Genomic DNA, 19662 nt, shown 5'->3' on the forward strand with positions numbered 1-19662 from the left:
GAATTTTCGAAGATTTAAAATGGCTATATTTCGAAAAATTAATGAAAGGAGCAGAAGTATTTTTGAGCAGAACTTCTTCCTGCGTAGGCGGCCTGCGACCGCGCTTAGGGATTAAACCCTCACAAAGTAGAATTTTCTGTCTGTGTTGTGAAGAAAAGGAGCAGAAGTAGTTTTGAGCAGAACTTCTTTCTGCGTAGGCGGCCTGCAGCCGCGCTTAAGGACTAAAACCCTCAAAAAGTAGAATAATCTCTGTGTTGCGAAGAAAACAAGTTTTTTTTTTTTAAGAGGTTTCTTAAAATTTGTGCACATAAAGTATACTAATTTAGGAAATACATTTCATTTGTCTTTCCAACGATACCAATTTTTTCAAATTCCGTCAGGTAGTTTTCGAAATATGGCCATTTTAAATTTTCGAAAACTCCCCCTTCACAGCTCCATAGCTTCAAAAATATAAGTTTGCGCCAAAAAAATGTTTATACCATTAGAATTAGAAAAAAAAGGGCGGACCACGCCCATGATCCAACTATACAAGATCTGACAAGATGAAGCAAAAGAAAAAAGTACTTTTCTGGCTGACGTTTGAAATTTCGGCGCCATGTTATTTTCATTGAAAAATAAACAAAGAATATGAAGACGAAGCATAAAGAAAAAAATGCAAGTAATTTTGTATAACATGTTTGTGCTAACCAATTTATTATTTTTGTACGTGTTTTTGCAACCAATCACCGCGCACTTCATTTTAATTACATTTGCACATAAAATTTATTGAAAATCGCTTAAAAATCACTGAAATAATCCACCGACAAAATACACATAAAGAAAGAAGCAAAACAGAAATAGCAAACTTCACAATTACGAATGTCACACACTTTTTTTTCAATAGCTATTACAAATGGCTGCTTCTCAACCGGTCAGGTCTGTTCCATTTGGTTCATGGACCACGCCCACTTCTTCGTCTTGTTCTAGCTTAACGGACCGTATTCTGCACTTCTGCCTAATTAATTAATAAACGTTTCCTTCATAGAGTCAATTTTTGTTTACTTTCACATTTGTCATTTCTCGTCTTCTTCGTAAATATAATCGATAAAACTAGGTCGGGCACCAAGAAGTTATCGGCATATTCCGAGATAATTTCATAATTACTAAATAATAAATAAATAATAAATAAATAATAAATAAATTAACGCTTGAGGCTTTTTGTATGGCTAACCTGCCTTTTTAATCAAATAATATCTGCATATGTAAACATACATATGTAAATGTACATATTTATTTGTGCTATAATGGTTTGAATTTTTTGTTGCGCTATGATTAATTTATCTGTTATCTACGTGTGCGCCATGAAGTTTATCGGATTTCGATATGTGTTGGCAGTTTTCATGAATACGGTAACATTGTAAAAAAGCAGCGAAGATGTGTGGAAGTCGGGGTGCACAGTGATTTTGGTTTTTCTTTCATTATTACATCGTTACTTTATTATTTTTGTAATACTTTATTTTGCATAGTGTAGTGATGTTTTTGGCGCAGTGACGGACAATTTTGACATGCAACTAATGCGAAAAACCATATTTAAATAAGTAATATCAACTAAAACTGGACGAATTTAAAGTTCGTGTATGAGGTAAGTTGTTACCAAAAGGGGCGACGAACATTTTCAGTGATTTGCAATGTAAAAAAAGTATACCCGTTTACACTCTCAGGTAGGAGGATATAGAAAACGTGACATTTGTAAGTAAATTTGAAAATGTGGCAGACGGGGTCAGGGTCAAAATCGTATAATGTTGTTTTAATCAAGTAAAAAAAAACATATAAAGCATAAGCCTAATAAGTAGATAGTCACGTCTGTGGGACTGTCGACAGTGTGATACGGGTACTTGAAGCTGTTTATGAACGAAATGAACGGAAATGGAGAAGGGGAGTTTACTCACTTTGTTTTGGCAAGATGACCCTGGACTACATGAGACGTACACATTTGTTTTTCATGTGATTTGTACAGCAAAATTCTTGATTACTGAAAAATCCAAATGTATACATATGTATGTATATGCACTTTAGTATAAAAATATACATAAGTATGAATTTAAGCAAACATGCGTGTTCTTCGAGAAATGAATCACATACAAAATGCGTATGTACATATGTATATTAATGGCAATGGTAATGGCTACATAAGGTGAGTGGCGCTTAAACAGCTGAATCAAATGGTTCCCTTTATTTTGCGATCGGCCAGTTTGTTTGCATTTTTCCCCGTCTTTATATCTTGTGCCGCATGAAGACGGGGCGTGCGCTGGCGACGTAATAAGGTCACTAGCATATTCTTTATACGCAGAAGCAGACGGGTTACTGTCCTAAAGGGAGGTCAAAATCCGGCAGCAACCGCTTCAAACCGCATCTAGTGTGATTGTGGTTTTGAAGTTGTCGATAAATGTACGATGGTTTCAATAAGTAGAGTCAACACACACCGAGCACAATTTCTTCGATTATCAATTTAGACGAATTGTAAGGAAATAAAATACCACATACATATGTGTGTACGTACATGAATTCTCTATCCTGCAGCTGCTAACAAGGTGACATTGTCTCTATCAATTCATCAAATAATAGCGCTAAAAATGTTTGTAGTTTTATCTATCTACATATCGCACACCTAGATCTAAAGTGAGCTATGTATGTAACTCAAAATCAGGAGAGGGAAATTTAACTGATTTTAAATCGTAGAGAGTTAACGCAATTAATACAAAAACAGGTATAACAGTAGTTTTTTAGTTAATGTATATATGAAAAAAATACCTCAATTAATTGGATGTATTGGAGTCCTATGAATTGATTTATGCTAAAAAATCGCCAGTATTTTTTTTTTTTTTAGTTGATCGCATTTTAGATTTACGTGTGCGATATGTACTTACATACATACATACTTGAATCGAATTGATCTTGCAGAATTTCCATGTAATAGGTTTGATTTTATTGAATACAACCAAATCAATTATGCTTCATAATTGATGCCTTGTAAAATAATTTATCAATTAGTTTTTAGTGGACTCAATGATGTAATTGACCATCGTTACCAAGTGATAACACCAACGCCATCGTTTACGTGCGCTGACGTTAACAATATGCAAACTGGCCTCTACAACAGGCACTCAATCATAACCACGCACTATAATGGTTTGTAGGTATAGTCATTCATATTTTGTATCTACATGAAAGTGTGTGAGATCCTATCATAGCAAAAGTAAGATAAACTATTTTTAAGTGCATTAGGGTGGCACGTGTGTGTAGGAAAATTTTAAAGTACATTAATTTTACATGTAAAGGTGGATATACATACATATATACTACATATGCATACATACATACCCTGCAGTAAAATTTAGAGACAGTCTGGCAAAACGCAAGTTCCGAACTACATATTTCAGAACTATCTCTGAACTACTGCAAAACGTATGCAGAGCGGGACTGTTGAAACTTGCGGTGTAAATGTACAAATTCTCACTTCTCCTACAATACGAAAGAAGCTCAGCGAGAAGGCCTCTGACTCAAGCATCGTTGGTCGCGAATTCAAATCGCGATAGAAGCATTTGTTAGTTTTAAGATTTAATGAATTTAAATTAGGTTTGTTCGTCGAGCAAAAAATTTGTACGAATTATCATTTTTGCCCAAATCGCGTTCGTGCAGACCAAAAAATTATCCGTCACTCAAAAACTGAGAGCGCAAAGTGACAGTTCACCTGAGAGAAGTTGAAAATTCTTGCTGGAAGAATTTTAGCCAGCAAGAATTTGCAATCACGAAAAACATACTTGCGTCCCCTAACTAGCAAGAATTTACAGGAATTTACCAGAAAGCGCTCCCGTACTCGGTTCTCTGGCTTCTTTTGCCTTTTGACAGTTTTACAGGTTTTAACTCAGGCAAGTTGGGGAACGCAACTCATATGATTGTGTCACATGGTTACATTTTTGTCTACGATAATTTGAATAAATAAGTTCGTTAAATTAAAAAAATTTATAAACACGAGCGATTTTTTATGAAAAAAGAAATTAAACACTTGTTGATATAATTAATTTAGTTAATTCCAATTATTTGAACTTAACTGCGCTGAAAAAAATTGTATACACAATCGGAATGCAAATGCAACCAGAGATTTAAGAAACCCGACAGTTAGTACGATAAAGAAATTGAAATGTATGTTAAAGAAAGTCAGACAACAAGAAATATACATGTATGTATATCCTGTTTTTTATCCATCTAAAAATTTTTTAAAAATTCTGAAAAAAATTATTGTCTGAAATGCAACTGTGGACAACAGCTGGCAGGGAAACTTGCAAATTCCTGCAAATTTGCGTACGTGCAGAAATTTCTCAACATGAGAGAGAAATTGAGAGAATTTTTCTTACTCTGATATTTTGAGTGTTGGGTAATTCTTGCTGCATTTTCGACGAACAAACCTATTGTTGCGTGCAGCTCGCAATACTTTTTTTTTATAAAATATGTAACAAAAATGGAATCTGTAAAAGGAAAGAAAAAAAAATCGAAAAATAAATATCCAAAAATCTAATCTTAAAAATGTTTTCTTATAAAAAACAACTGTCCAAAATGGAACCGGTTAAAAACTAGTTGCAAAATAATACACTGGGCGATAAGTGTCACCGCCAATGACATCGCCGTGTAAAACTGGGCAGTAGAAAGCATTGCTTGGGTATTGAGCTAGAACTGCTAGAACTAGAACTGTCGGCAAAAGGTCTAGTTCTACGCTAGTTCTGAGCTAGTCAGATATTCTGTAGGGTATATAATACATATCCATACATACATAGATATGTATGTACATATGTATGTACATATACATATGTATGTGTCTATATATGTTATGTACATATTCATTTCTAATATCTGAAAAATCTATGAACGCGTCTGATCATAATCATCTCAATAATAGTTGGGTTCGATAACAAAATTAGCCAACACCAGCCAACAATATCTAACGTATCACTAAAATGACTAGCAAAAAAAAGTAACACCTTGAAATCTGAAGAATCGTTCCAACAACTTAATATTTATTCATGTCTAAATGACAGTACACACGGAAGCACTCGCTTGTTTTTATAAGCGAAATATGTATTTATATGTAAAATTGCTCCACATACATATCGCACACCAACTTCAAAAGAGTCACAACTCAAAATAGTACGTTCGGTGGAAAATGCGAAAAACTATTTCGTAGCATATGCTAATCATATGGGCAAGGCCGACTTTACCTTAGGGTTTTTTAACAAATTATAACAAAAATTTGCTTCAGCATATGCTGAAAGGTAAATAAAAGCTCTGTGTACATTTTTAGCGCATAATTTAAAAAATGCCAAATTTTGAGTTGTGACTCTTTTGAAAACGGTATGCGATATGTAATTCGGAATGTACAACTAGTAATAAACGGATGTGTAGAAACATATGTACATATATCGACACCTAACCGCCAAAAGGGCGTAAGCGAAAAAAAAAAATTTCATAGGTAGGCGTTTTTTCTTATTAACACTGCAATTACTGTAGATAATAACGTGAAGGTTAATGAACAAGTTAAGTTTGATGTTAGGTATATAATACTTGTGGGTATATTTGCCCATCTTTAATGAAACAGGTGATTTTGTCGCTTACGCCCTTTTTGCCGTCACAAAAATAGGCTACAGCACGCAAATGCGGCGGTTAAGCCAAAAGAGATTAAAAAAAAAGAACAATTTTTTTTGCATTAATAAAAATCAATTGATGCCGTTATCTCATTTCTTTTATCCTTGTTATTAAGAAAATAACTTTTCAACACAAATACATACATTATTGATTAAAATACCTATCTATTATTTCTCTATAAAAACGAATGGTATGTCCCCAAAAAAACATTGTTCTTCCATAGTACAAAATACTTCTGATATTATACTCAACCCTACTTGGTAGGACTTTGAAATTTTGACAGCTGGTGCGTTTGCTGGTAAGTAAACTAAAACCTAAAAGTCGGAACATTTTGTCGCTTACGCCCTTTTAGCGGTTAGGGCTCGATATGTATGTATGTTTGTACAATGCGTTTTACATTAACTTTGATCAATTTAATTTCTTACTGTTTTTTATGTATTTGTTTGAATATTCAATTAGGTCACAATTAGGTTAGGCTGTATTGTTTACCGCAACACGCTTGGGCATAAAGTAGCCCATTTTGATACTCAACTATTACAGGCACTCAATTGAAATATTAATTAAATTGTTTGTTTTGGATATCAAAGTAATTGCAAAGCTACTGCCAGGGTACAGTGCGGAATGGAATGTAAAGTGTCAATTTGCCAATTTGCCAAAACTACCAAACAAATTTATACTTTTACATATGTTTTCGATTCTTTTTTTTATAGATAATGGCGAGAGAAGACGTATCTGTGACTAAAAAGCAGAGTTCCAATGCAGATAGCAATAAGTTAAAAGTTAACGGAGCTACCGAATCATGTGATAAAGCAGGTAAGTTTCCGTCATGTGCATATTCAGTTGGAAAAGAAGGAAAATCCAGCCAAATAGAGCCATTATTATTTTTTTTTTTTTTGGTTTGCAATGCAATTAGAAATTTGGGTTAAAGTATTAAAAGCAAAATGTAACAATGAAATTAAATAAACACAAGTATTTTTTATTATTTCATTTATTTTGAATAATACAAGTCCCATGATAATTTCAGGAGTTAAAAGTCCTTCCGAAAGGCCTTACTGAGAGTGAAGAGGCCTTCCACCCTACATTCCGTTCTCCTTTCTTTTTTGTATGGATTGGCAAAATTGAAGGGCTTCTTCTTTGGCTACCCATGGAAGGCCTTCCAGAAGGGCTTTTATAGGACGTACTTCATAAGACCTTTTGGAGGAGTTCTTTTAAAGTTGCTTTAATTTATAAAAATCATATATCTTTGAAGTATTTGCTTAAGGTTTATATCAAATATATATTATTGCAGCTTAAAATGTTTATTGAAATTCATTTGTAATGCTAAATTATATAAATTTCTGCATTCGGGTAAATTGTAAATGGATAAGCCCTTCTAGAAGGCATGCATGGAAGCACTTCTTTCAGCCCTTCTTGGGTAGGCCTCTTAGAATAGCTTTACTTAAGAAGGCCTACCTAAATTATCTTCTGGGTAATGCATTGGATCGCAAAAGTCACTAACATTTCATTCCTAAAAGCTTTGATGAAAAACGACAACCAGCACTACATGGAAAAAAGAGCCAATAAAAAATAAAAAACCGAACACTTATTTAGACCACCTTGTGAAACCCATTATTGAGTTAAATACTTCTAGCAATGAATGCAACTCATTTACATATTTTAAAATAACTTTGATGCAATTTCTATTTAATTTTTGCAGTTAGTTTATTGGATGACAAACCAAATGTAGACAGTAACGACTATGACTTGGTGCCGCCGGATGGAGGATGGGGCTGGTTGGTATTACTTGGTGCGATGATGGTGAACATCCTTATACCGGGCATGATTAAAAGTTTTGGTGTATTATTCGTTGAATTTTTGGAAGCTTTCGATGCATCACCAGCGACAGGAGCGTGGATACCGGCGCTTTGTTACTTCCTGTATAGTTCTTTAGGTCAGAATGTAAAGCTTTTATATCGTACAATTGCTGCAAGATTGTTAAATACCTAAAAATCTAAAACACGAGAAAATCGGATTTCAAGTTTACACTTTACACACGTTCCCATGGTAAAAATGGAGACACAGTTTCTACTAATTAGGTATTAACCGATACAGCTATGAAGTTTTTACACAACATAAAATAAGTGGTCGCGGACATTTTTGCATACTTTACTCGAATATAACTTTTTTTTTTTTATATGACACTTGTAGCAAAGGTGCGGATACGTTTTTTTGAGTATTTCTCATGCTTACAAACATGCTTTATTTGTTACGCAAAACTTCATTTCAGGTCCCGTATCCAGTATATTGTCTGTTAAATATTCATACCGAACAGTTACAATAATGGGTGGTGCTTCAGCGGCGTTTGGTATGATCATGTCATTTTGGGCATCATCTGTAGCATACTTGTACTTAAGGTAATTGAACGAGAATTTCATGGATGCGTTAATTAGAGTTAAAACAAACACCCAACAGTTATGGAGTTCTAGTGGGGATTGGTGCCGGCCTATCATTCCCTCCGACCGTGTATATAGTGACGTCATACTTTGTTAGACTACGTGGCCTAGCCAATGGACTCTGTATATCGGGGAGTGCACTTGGATCGATTATTTTACCGCCAGTATTGCGTTGGCTTCTCGAAACTTATGGATACAGGTATTAAACAAATTAGCATGCATACATATATACATACATATGTATGTTCTTACAAACTATACAAATATATATGTTCTTACTTTGCAGAGGTGCCGTTCTGATAATGGGTGGCTTAACATTGAACGTTTTCGTTGCTGCAATCTTCTATGAACCAGTTGAACAACATATGATTCGTGTTCCTAAAAACGAGAATGCGCTTGATGATATTGACGAGGAAGATATCGGAATTGTTATGAAGTTCGAAACTGTAGACGAAGCTGGCTCAATAAATAACGATGTGGTGTCGCATGATGGTTGCAGTGATGTAGTCACAAAACCCTTTCCATCATATAGTCCGCCTGCACTTTTACCGGATAATCAATTTGTACGTAGTGCTTCAGCGGCGGTCGTACAAAATTGCAGCAAACATCAGGACGAATACGCACCAAACTCACGCACACGCAAAATTAGCACACCAGTCCGCTTACCACAGCGCAATCAAACTTTTACGCCTGGCCAATTAAATTCGCAATCGTCATTGTACGCCGTACCAGAAGGCGGTCGGTCCAGTCATAAACTAGATCGCCTCAGCGCTTTGCGTAATAATTCAAAGAATCGTCTCTCCCGTCGTTCGCCTTCCACCAGTAGTTTTCAATACATAAGCACGCCTTATCACGGCAGCACACTCTCGTTTCAACCCAAAGAATTTTCTTCACACCTCTCGCTTCGCTCGATGGCAAGCAGCACAGGAGCAGCAGCTGGCGAAAGTCTAATGGGCGATGCCACTGGCGATAAAAGTGAACAAAAACCGCCTACACGTTCCAAATTTTTCGACCTTAGCCTATTGAAGGACCCAACTTATCTGGTTATTTTAATCTCGAATTCAACAAATGCCATTGGTTACACCAACTTCATTATATTACTGCCTGCTTATGGTGTTGCTTTGGGTTTTAATAAGTCACTAGCAGCTTACCTGATTTCAATTGTATCGGCAACCGATCTCATTGGACGTATTGGTGGATCGGCACTTTCTGATCTCGGTCTTATACCAAAGGCTTGGTATTTCGTTGGAGGTCTCGCCGTATCTGGTTTGTCACTTGCTCTTCTGCCATTCGCCACCAGTTATAGAATGCTGAGTTTTTGGTGTGCCGTTTTTGGGCTCGCATCCGGTATATACGTTGGCATTACCGCTGTTATCATGGCTGATATGTTGGGCGAGGAGCGTTTAACATCATCATACGGTATTAGCTTATTTGTGAATGGAATATTGCAACTAATAGGACCACCACTATGTGGCGCTTGGTTTGAGGCAGTAAGGGATTATAGTCCGCTGTTTCACACTTTGGGACTTACGTTATTGGGTGGCGCCAGCCTTTGGAGTTTCATGCCATTTATAAATAGACAAAAAGCCAAAGAAGAGAAAATGAAACAAGCACAATGCGACAACGAAGCGCATTAAACGTATTTTTTTGTCATATACAGAACTGCGTTTTTTTCTACTAAATGCATTCTTATTTACTTAAATTTAAAAGTAATATTCGCGAATAGTTAATAAAGTCATATTTTGTATACAAGAAATTCTAATTTTTGTTTTCACTAAAAAAAAAACTTTGCTTTCTAGATAAGCTAATGCTAATGTACAAATAAAGTTAACCGACAAATAGGAACATGAACATTCTATGCAATTAAATCTTTTATCTAAGAATATGCGAAGTTTAATTCGAGGTTGGTGTACATTAGGGTGGTCCAAAAACGGTAAAGTCGGAATTGTAATGCTTTCACCCCCCAGGATTGTTCTATATCGAAAAAATTATCCCCTATTTTTTATTTTGAAATCAAAATATATTTAGAGGTCGCTCAAAGCGCTCAAAATTTTCCATGTATTTTTATATGGGAAAAATAAATTTTTTCATAGAAATGGTATAGATTTCTTGAAAGTCAATATTTTTCGATCGGAAAACTCTGGTTCTCTTCAGGAGACTTTCAGTAATAATACCCAATTGTTTATTTAACCATTTATTAACACTAACGATTTTTTATTGGTCTCCCCATTGCATTTTTTGGGGTTTTTGTTGGTTTTTGGCGGACATATATATTATAGTTGCAATAAAAAAGAAGGTTAAATAAATAATTGGGTATTATTATTGGGAATCTCCTGCAGATAAACGAGTTTTCTAGTATTGATTCCTAAGTATTCTATACCATTTCTACAAAAAGTTGTTTTTTCTCCATATAAAATACATGGAAACCTTTGGGCGCTTCGCGCGACCTCTAAATATTTTTTGATTTCTAAATAAAAAATAAGGGTATATTTTTTCGGTATAGAACAATCCTAGGGGGTGAGAGCACAAAAAGTCCGACTTTACTTTTTCACCTGCATTTTTGGACCACCCTAATGTACATACAAATATTACATATTTTGACAGGCAAAAAAACTGCCACCAAGAGTAGCGGTGGAATCAATTTCGGAACAAATGCAGTTTGGCTCCAAATCTCAAATTAAAAAAAAAATATTGGGCTCGATAGAGATGATGGAGCTGAGTTTAACGGTATATGTACTACTTTTTTTTTGGGAAACAACAACTGCAAAAGTTATTAAAGATCATGGTGAAATAAATATAAGGTGATGCCACTTACACTCACTTTTTCTGCATGCCAATTGCGGCCATGCATTTTGGGGTAGTAGAAAAAGGGAGAAAAGGTTAGGATTATTTATACTACTTTTTGGGTACTATTTCCAATACTTACATATATCAGTGGACCCGATACCAGTTAAATGAAGCTTGCATCAATAAAATACTTTTTCTGTAAACCAGTGTAATTACAGTTTAATTTTTTCGCTCAAAAGAAATTATTATTACTTAGTTTTTTTTCGATCAAATATATTGATTTTAATAATTATTATTCAGTCATATTTTTCTAACTTAAAATTATTATTTGTAAAACTTAAAGGCCACACGGTCGTACCACACACATATGATGATGGTTAAAACTGAAAAATAAGGACTATTTTCGGCCTTTCATTTGCAAATAGTACCACTAATCAATACTTATTTGCGCGATTTAGTTATTTGCAAATAAAAAATTAACTCGGCGTTTATACCGCAAAGTTTACCATTTTGCAAATTGTTATTTGCAAATAATACGTGCGTATAAACGTAGTAAGTGATACGTACGCATACTTTTTTCACAAAATTGTCTGCTCCATTTTTGTTCCATTTTGCCCAGAAATGAAATTTGAATGAATGGAGTATGCATTACTTTAGCGCTGGTATGCCGAAATTGCCAAAATTATAACAACCACCCCCTAAGTGACAACACCTTATTATTTCACCATGTTAAAGAGCAAGATTTCATAAAATGAACGGATGGATTTTGAGAATTTTGATCTCATTTGATAGGAAATCTAACTCTCTTTAATTTGATATACGTACCTTACAATATTTTAAATAGTTTTTTACAAAATTTGTATTAAAATTAAAAAAATACTAAACAAATCTATACAAACCATTTTTTTTAAATCACCTTATTTTTTATATGATTGAGTTAAACAATTAAATGGAAAATGAATCAAGCTTTTATTTGATATATACAGTATGCTGTCAAGAGTTCTCACTGTACAAAGTATTTATATAAAACAACCCTAGTCTGCCCAACACCGACTACACACAGTATTTTTCACAAAACTCCTTTTTGCGTAGACAGCCTTCGGCCGCGCTTAGGAATTGTAAACTTTACTGCGCAGAATTCTTCTTTCTGTGTTGCTGAAAAAGAGGAGCTGAACTCTTAGGGATTATAACCCTCACAAAGTAGAATTCTCTTTCTGTGTTGCGAAGAAAAGGCACTGAACACCTTTTGTAGGGAACACCTTTCTGCGTAGGCGGCCTTCGGCCGCACTTGGGGTTTGTAAACTTTCTTTATAATTATTTTACATTATTTCAATTTTTGTAAGGATTATACAACATATATGTATATAAAGTACGTATACAAAATTAAAGGAAATCAATTTCCTCCTATTAAATGATATCAAAATTTTCAAAATCCATCTATTTGTTTTTAAGAAATCTTGATTTCAAAAATAACTTATTTTGAACTTTAACCTTTGATAATTATTGTTGTTTCCCCCCCCCCCCCCCCCCAAAAAAAAAGAAGTATACCGTTATACTCAGCTCAATCATCTCTATCAATCCCAAAATTTTTGTTTTTTGTTTTTTTAATTTGAGATTTGGAGCCAAACTGCATTTATGCCTCAATTTCGACACCAAACTATTATCGAAGAAGCACATGGAGACGACTGCGTTCAGAGTAACAAATGCTATAAAAATATGAAAGTGTCTTGGCTTAAAAAAATCCTGAACTTGCATTCCCCGAACATAAAAAACAGATGGTCACTTGTGTTCCAAGAATAGACTTGTCGACGATGAGACAGGCACTAAAAATCTACAACATTGCCTTGCATATCTTACGGGCCTAATGATGCGGGTATTTTGAAGTGCAGTCGGAAGTCGCAATGCAGGTACTTTCTCTAAAAATTTTGCTGTGAAATTGAAGTTTGAAACATGCTCTTCTACAGGGACTAAAACGGTGAATAGCTATTTATCCGAGCCATCGGTATTTTTTCGAGAGATGAAATTTTAATGATAAGGAGAATTAAATAGGGATGTCGCAGATGGTGTTCTTTCCCAAAACTTTTTAGGTTCCACATCACCAAGCTTCCGCAGCCACCCTAGTGCGTTTTTCTCTGATCGCATACGCTAACGACTGTTTGATATTGTCGATATGTTGTTGTAACAGCATAAAAATTCAACAAAACAAGTTTTGGAAAATTGCTGAAGTGACAATAAGTCTGCTCCAGGTGCTTCACGATTTGCAGGTTTTTACAGGAAGTCGTTCCCGGTCGCCAACTTCCATAAGGTTTATTAATGGCGAAAACAGCTTTTCCTGTAAAACCTGCAAATCGTGAAGTACCTGTAACAGGGGCACCGAAATTGCGAATAGGAAACTGCATTTAGACATTATTTCGGTTCCAACCGAAACTGTGCATGTATGCATTACTTCGGGGTTTTCATATGCATTATTTAGGTTTTGAACCGAAATTGTGCATTATCTCGGTTATTCTGAAAATGAGGAGTATTGTGTTACCGGAGCTCAAATGTGCCCAAAAACCGTGATTTTTGTACTTTTAGGTTAGAATATCTCGAAAAACTGACGTGATTGGGCTATTCAGGGGTCAGATTCGAATTCAGCACGTCAAAGACCTTCGGAAAAGTATAGTCCGATTCTTGGTTAGGAAACATTGTTGGTCTGTGTTATTATTATTATATGTTATTGCGTAACCGATTTCTTTTTTAAAAGGAAAGGTGGTATCTCAAGGGTTGTCCCATATTAATTTGGTTTAGATTGGAACATTGGATCTTGAAGAAATTAACGATAATTTTAAATTTTTATATGGGAATTGAAGTCCGATTTGTTTTTTGCTTAAAAATTACTTGTTATTTTAACGCCTGTAAAATAATTCCAATTGACTTAAATTATATATAGCTGTAAAGAGGAGGATAATACCTTTCCAACAATACTAATTAGGGGTTAGTTGAGTTCACATTTTCTCCAATTTCTGGCGATAACTGAAAAATTACCCAAAAAACATATTTCGCAATTATTTCAGAAACAAATCTTTGGATTTTTTTTCTTTTTCAAGTTTTTTAATATGCGTATGTACATGCGTAGATACTAGAGGGGGGCACGGGCCGGGCTTTTGGCCCCTGCGTGAGCCCCCGGGTACGGGCCGGAATATTTGCTGTCAGCACGAACTCGTGCGTGCATGGGCGTTCAGTGAAATTTCATAAAAGCACGAATAAGCCCGTTGCTAATACTACAAATTTAGATAAGCTTTTGTTTTTATACGAAAAAAATAGTACATATTTAAAACTCTTTTGATAAGAGAAAAGCAAAAAAAAGAAATATTTCGAAACCAATAGAAAAAAATAAGATACTTAGTAGTTTTGTTCATGATAAAAACACAGCAAGGTATAACCGTTCTCTCAATTTGTCGGCCATGATTTTTTTTTGAAGTTTGCCAACATTTTAAAATCATATAAAAGTGAAAATAAAAAATTTAAATTGTTCGAAATTGTTGTTGCTTGAGATTGAAAATGAAATTGTGTGTGTGAGTTTGTGAGTAAATTTAAAAATTAAATTGTTTGGAAACGTCAAGAATTTTAAAAGTGCCTCTCAGCGGTTCTACCTTACTATATTTTTATCATGGTTTTGTTTACATATCTGTACTTAAAATACCTTCCACTATTTCTACTTCCCAGAAAATATGTTATAAAAAAATGATTGATTTGAATTTTTCGCTTAAGTAAATATACATACATAAACACAAAATTAAAAAATATGTACGTATGTAAACATACATTAAAAGTTGGCTCCAAGGTACATTGAACAGGTAGTATCAGTAGAGCAGCTGATTTGATTTATTTTCAAATTATTTGGTCTCGAAAATGTCAAATATTTTTAATTTTTTCTCACAAAAATTCTGAATTGTTAAAATCCATTTGCCTGTGAAACCTTTTTCCATACAAAACAAGCGATTGAATAGCAGCTTTTGGAACGTTCGCCCAACTCAGCAGCACGACCGCTGATTACTGGGCCTTGCAAAGGATGGATCAATGCTTCGAGAAGCAAACAAATTTACTAGGAAAGAAAGTTGCATCAATTTTTATTTTTTCCAATTTCAATTTTTTATTTTTTATAATTTTTTGTATTTCACATGGCACGCTTTGATTTAGAAGAAAAAATTCAGAACAGTTTTTGACACTTTCGATACCAGAAGCAACAACAAAATACACGCAAATGTTGTTTTTGCTCTACTGATACTACCTGTTTAATGTGCCTTGGTTGGCTCCCTACAAGACGCGATTGACAGAAACTCAACACATTCGCAACGAAAACTAACACATATGCAAAATTTTATGTCAGTTTGGCCCTGTAGCGAATGACTGTAATTTGTTTGATCATGTGAGTGGTGGGTTTCACACTGGAACATTTGTGCCACCAGAACAACTCTGTTTGAAGGCAAGAGAGGCAGTGCGGTGAGGTAAAGTTTCTCAAAAAGTTGTTCCAGCTTCTACCCCGCATTAAAGTGGCAGTTCTGCTGCAGCGCTAATACATACGCAACTACGAAAATGCCGCTACGCAACTTTCAAGCGCAGAAGTTGCAAATACATTCAAACGTTCTGTACGTATACTCATTTTATTCTGCTAATTTTCATCCAGTGTGAAACCGTGAGAATAATTGTTCTGTAATTCTAGTGTGAAATAGCCCAGTGACAATGCTGATAGAAGTAACGGTAGTTGGTTGCCATATGGGGTGTTCACAGTTCGTTCCAAATTATGTCTGAAAATGTAGACGTCTACATTTTGAGACATCTTTAGCATCAAACTGTGAGCACCCCTTTCTAGCAGTCGTCGCAAAATCGTCTCAAAACTGTGCTGGTGTTGCCAGACATTTCCTCTTTGCGTGCATTTTTTATATATCGCCTTTCGATTTTGTTTCTGAAAAATTGTAATTATTTAACTTAATTACAAATTCCTAATATTTGTTATTTCTTTTCCTTGATTTGTTTCTTTTCATCAGAAATTGCGCTCAAATTAAATGCAAATACAAAAAAACGTGCCCAATAAATAAAAAAAAATGTGATTAGTATTGCCATAATGCAACCCTGCTGCGAGGTTGCAAAATGTAGACGCGTAAAAAACATACCTTTGAGTGTGACAAAATGTAGACGGCGTCGTTTTCCAATTGTGTATGGGAAACAACAACACCACAGATTTTACGGTTAGAAAACGTCTTAAAATGTAGACGTCAACATTTTCAGACACTATTTGGAACGAACTGTGAACACCCCAATAGTAACCACAAGATTTAACAGGGCTGCATTTTGTGCTAAACAAATGTAGTTGTACCTGCTTGAACTTAATTAATTTAAACTATAATTTTACCATTTATTGCGGTATGATAATTTCAATGTATGCAAACGTAAAAAATAAAACCGGATTATAATGTACTTGGTACTGAAGAAGTTCAAATGTGCACCTCAACGGAGAAAAGAAAGTCGCGAAACGAAAAGCCGCTCGAAATTCAAAGTGCTGTGAAAATTACAGATAAGTTTTATAAAATAATTAATTTAAAATGAAGAAAAGAGCATTTAATAATGCAATGACCAAAGAAAAACGGATTTACGAATCCAATGTAAAAAAATTGCGAGCTCTAAGGCAAATGAAAAGTGCAGAAAATGTGAATGTAGAAAGTAGTGGTGTTGTGCATCCAAATGAACAGCCAGGACCCTCTTTTTTTTAGTACAGAATCTACTGAATAAACGACAAACTCATCTGAACTACAATTCGACGAGAGTATACAAGAAGTACGAAACATTGCTGCAATTCAACTGGGACGGAAGATGGGAGAGAAAACCACTGAACAAACTCATACTGGTTGACACAATCCTACGAGGTAATATGCACACATATCAGGGACACTACTTTACGTTCTGACCATTCATTTAGTTTTTTAATTATTTATATTTATGTACCTATATAAAAACATTTCTAACATACTTTGTAAAAAATTATCAAAAAACAACGCAAGTTCTTAGCCGCTTAAAATTTGCACAATAATATGCTCACATTGAATCCGCTGTAAATCTGAATACCCGATTTTTTTTTCTAGAGAACGTGATTTAAAAGTTTTAAATTTTGATTACCAAATTTTGCGATTTTTAATAAATCTTGTACAAGGTTTGGAACTTTCAGTTCCACGGTTTACGTTTTGGTATAAACTATATCTTTGTAAAAAAAGTTAATTTCAAATAGAGAAAAAAATAAATGGTCAAAACTTATAAAGAAATAATATCCCTAATTATGTGGCTAACATACAAACATATTTTTTAATAAAAATTTTTTTGAAAATCTATTTCATACCATCTATGATGCATTTAAAAAGAAAGGTGCAGTTGAGTTGGAAAAGGATATCAAAAAGGCAGCTGAGCTTAGCCATCACCGCTTACACCAAAAAAAAAAATATTAACAAAAAAATCAAAAAACACATCGGCTGGAAATCCATAATTTTAAGACTATTCAATATTAGATTTAAGTACATATGTACATATGAACGCTAGTGGCAGAAATAATATAAACGCCTTATTTTGATTAATTTTTCGCTAAATTACCTTTATTTTTTAACATTTAGTGCTTATTTAATATTCAATGTTTATTTAATGTTCAATGTTTATTTAATGTTTAATGTGCAAGCAGTACCTTTCTTTCTGAATTTTGGTACCATAATTTTGAACGCAGCTGTATGTATGTTTTTATGGTTTTCTGAATTTTAAGTTCGTGAAACATGAATCAGTTTGCTACTAACTTTTTAATGTTCAGTAATTAGTTTATAAGATTTTGTGAAAAAGTATTTAACAAAAAATCCCACTCTGTTCAATATCTGTTTTATGTATGTACATATGTACGCTGGTAGCAGAACTAATAGAAACGCGTTATTTTGACTAACTTTTGGCTACATTGTGGCGCAATTTTGTATTTCACCCTTATGACGGTTTTGTAATGTTTTTACATAAATTGTTAAAACATATGGAGCAAAGTTGCCAATTACTTGTCGGCGCTTTTCTGTATACTGAGATTAGTCGCTATACATAATACAAAGTAAGATACTGGTAGCCATGGCTACTAGACCACCAACTGGACACCAATCGCCATGTATATTGGGGCCACAAATAAGCAAAAGAAATGCACCGAAATAAATCGTTTCTATTATTTCTGTCGCAAGTGTATGTGTTTTATGAAAAAAATTTGAATTTTTACTTCGTAACACATTAGTTATTTAACTTCTAATATTTTAATGATTAATAGTTAGGTCATAAGATTTTATGAAAATAAAAGAAAAAAAATAATAAGTATTAAATGTGTCATTAATGATGGATTTCTAATCATGCGTGAGAGATCAGACTTGTCGAATTTTTACATCAACTGTGAGTAATCAGCAATGACATGAAAACATGTCAGACTTGATGTGTCATGATTGATCGGGTATTACATCAAATTTGATTGCACATTGTTGACTTATATTTCTATCACGGCTGATCACTCATAATTGTCGAAGATTTACATCACTGATGATTCAAATTTGAATGCCGAACTCAGAGGGAGTAAGCAGTCTAGCAATATGCCAAAACGTATATGTTAGAAGGAGATGAAGCATCACACGTACACAAAAGTTTCCATCAGATTTTTCACACTGTCCTTTAGAATTTGATAGAAACTTGTAGGTAGCCCGTGACAGAAATCTCTATCACTCTTGCCACTCAAATGATCACTGTTCTTGCAGGGGCTCTTTATTTCCGGGCTGGGACGTGTCCCGTCGTGCCGTGCCGGGCCGGGCCGGGCCCCACAAACATTCTTAACGTGCGGGCTCGTGCGTGTTTTTGAAAGTTTATTTTGCACTCGTGCCGGGCCGGGGCTGAAAATTTAGGCCCGTGCCCATCTCTACTTTGAGCGGTGAGTATTGCAGTTCAAGATGAATTTCATATAATTTTTCACTCATCTGAAAAGGATCAAACATGTCCCTAAATCTTCGCCTTTCAACTTTCGCATCAGCAATCTGGGACTCGTTCTGCTCTTCAAGCAATATAATTATGCTTCCACTTAAATTAAGAGCAAACGAAATTTTATTTTTAAATTAAAATGAGATAGATATATTTAGTTATTTTAAAATATTTACAAATTTTAACGTCATAAGCTGCCATAGTTTGGTGGCAATTATTTCTTTTGTCTTGTTTCGATTTCACACATTCCTAGGCAACCAGCTGATTTCGAAGATGTTTTCGCTCTTCCTCTTATTCTTTCGATTCGATCGTAACTCAGAATACCGAATTACGATTGTAGCGGAGCGGAATGCGGGAACGTAATAGAAATGCCGAATATAGCTGATAAGTATGAATGCATATAAGTAACCCAAATTATGGATGGTGAGTGGGATATACTCAGTTTGAACATACCCGTTGCGCTTCTCTGATATCGCACGTTTAATAATATAGAGATGTAACTCAAAATTTTACGTTTTTGGAATTTCATTATGCATATAATAAGCTTGATAAGTAGAATATGCTCAGTTTAACAGATAACCATAGTTCCCAAATATGGCGAAGATATGTGTCCTCCCATCTGTCTTTTTGTATACCAACTGTATGAATTGATAAAACTTTGATTGCGTTTTCCCACAATATTTAAATTTTGAAATACTTCGTCATATTATTAAACGTGCGATATGAACATTTTTTTATTAACAATAAAATGCTTTGTTTA

The 19662-nt window shown here is 34.4% G+C and overlaps 1 protein-coding gene across 3 annotated transcripts; it reads left to right on the forward strand.

The window, feature by feature from the left end:
• The first annotated feature begins 1354 nt into the window (after positions 1–1354).
• On the forward strand, positions 1355–9864 carry LOC118735483 (monocarboxylate transporter 13). Of its 3 annotated transcripts, none has more exons than XM_036465271.1 (7): positions 1355–1429; positions 1506–1621; positions 6387–6489; positions 7373–7606; positions 7943–8069; positions 8128–8307; positions 8395–9864. In XM_036465271.1, exons 3-7 carry the CDS (start codon positions 6390–6392, stop codon positions 9743–9745), a joined length of 1992 nt encoding a protein of 663 aa, XP_036321164.1. In that variant the 5' UTR covers positions 1355–1429; positions 1506–1621; positions 6387–6389; the 3' UTR covers positions 9746–9864. The 3 variants fall into 3 exon arrangements, with proteins under 3 accessions (XP_036321164.1, XP_036321165.1, XP_036321163.1); XM_036465272.1 differs by adding an exon at positions 6136–6304 and having other exon boundaries at positions 1396–1621; XM_036465270.1 differs by having other exon boundaries at positions 1396–1621.
• Positions 9865–19662: the final 9798 nt, after the last annotated feature.

Source organism: Rhagoletis pomonella, unplaced genomic scaffold (assembly GCF_013731165.1).
Source record: "Rhagoletis pomonella isolate Grant_MI unplaced genomic scaffold, Rhpom_1.0 Rhpom_scaffold_00003, whole genome shotgun sequence".
In the NCBI taxonomy this organism is placed as follows: Eukaryota; Metazoa; Arthropoda; class Insecta; order Diptera; family Tephritidae; genus Rhagoletis; species Rhagoletis pomonella.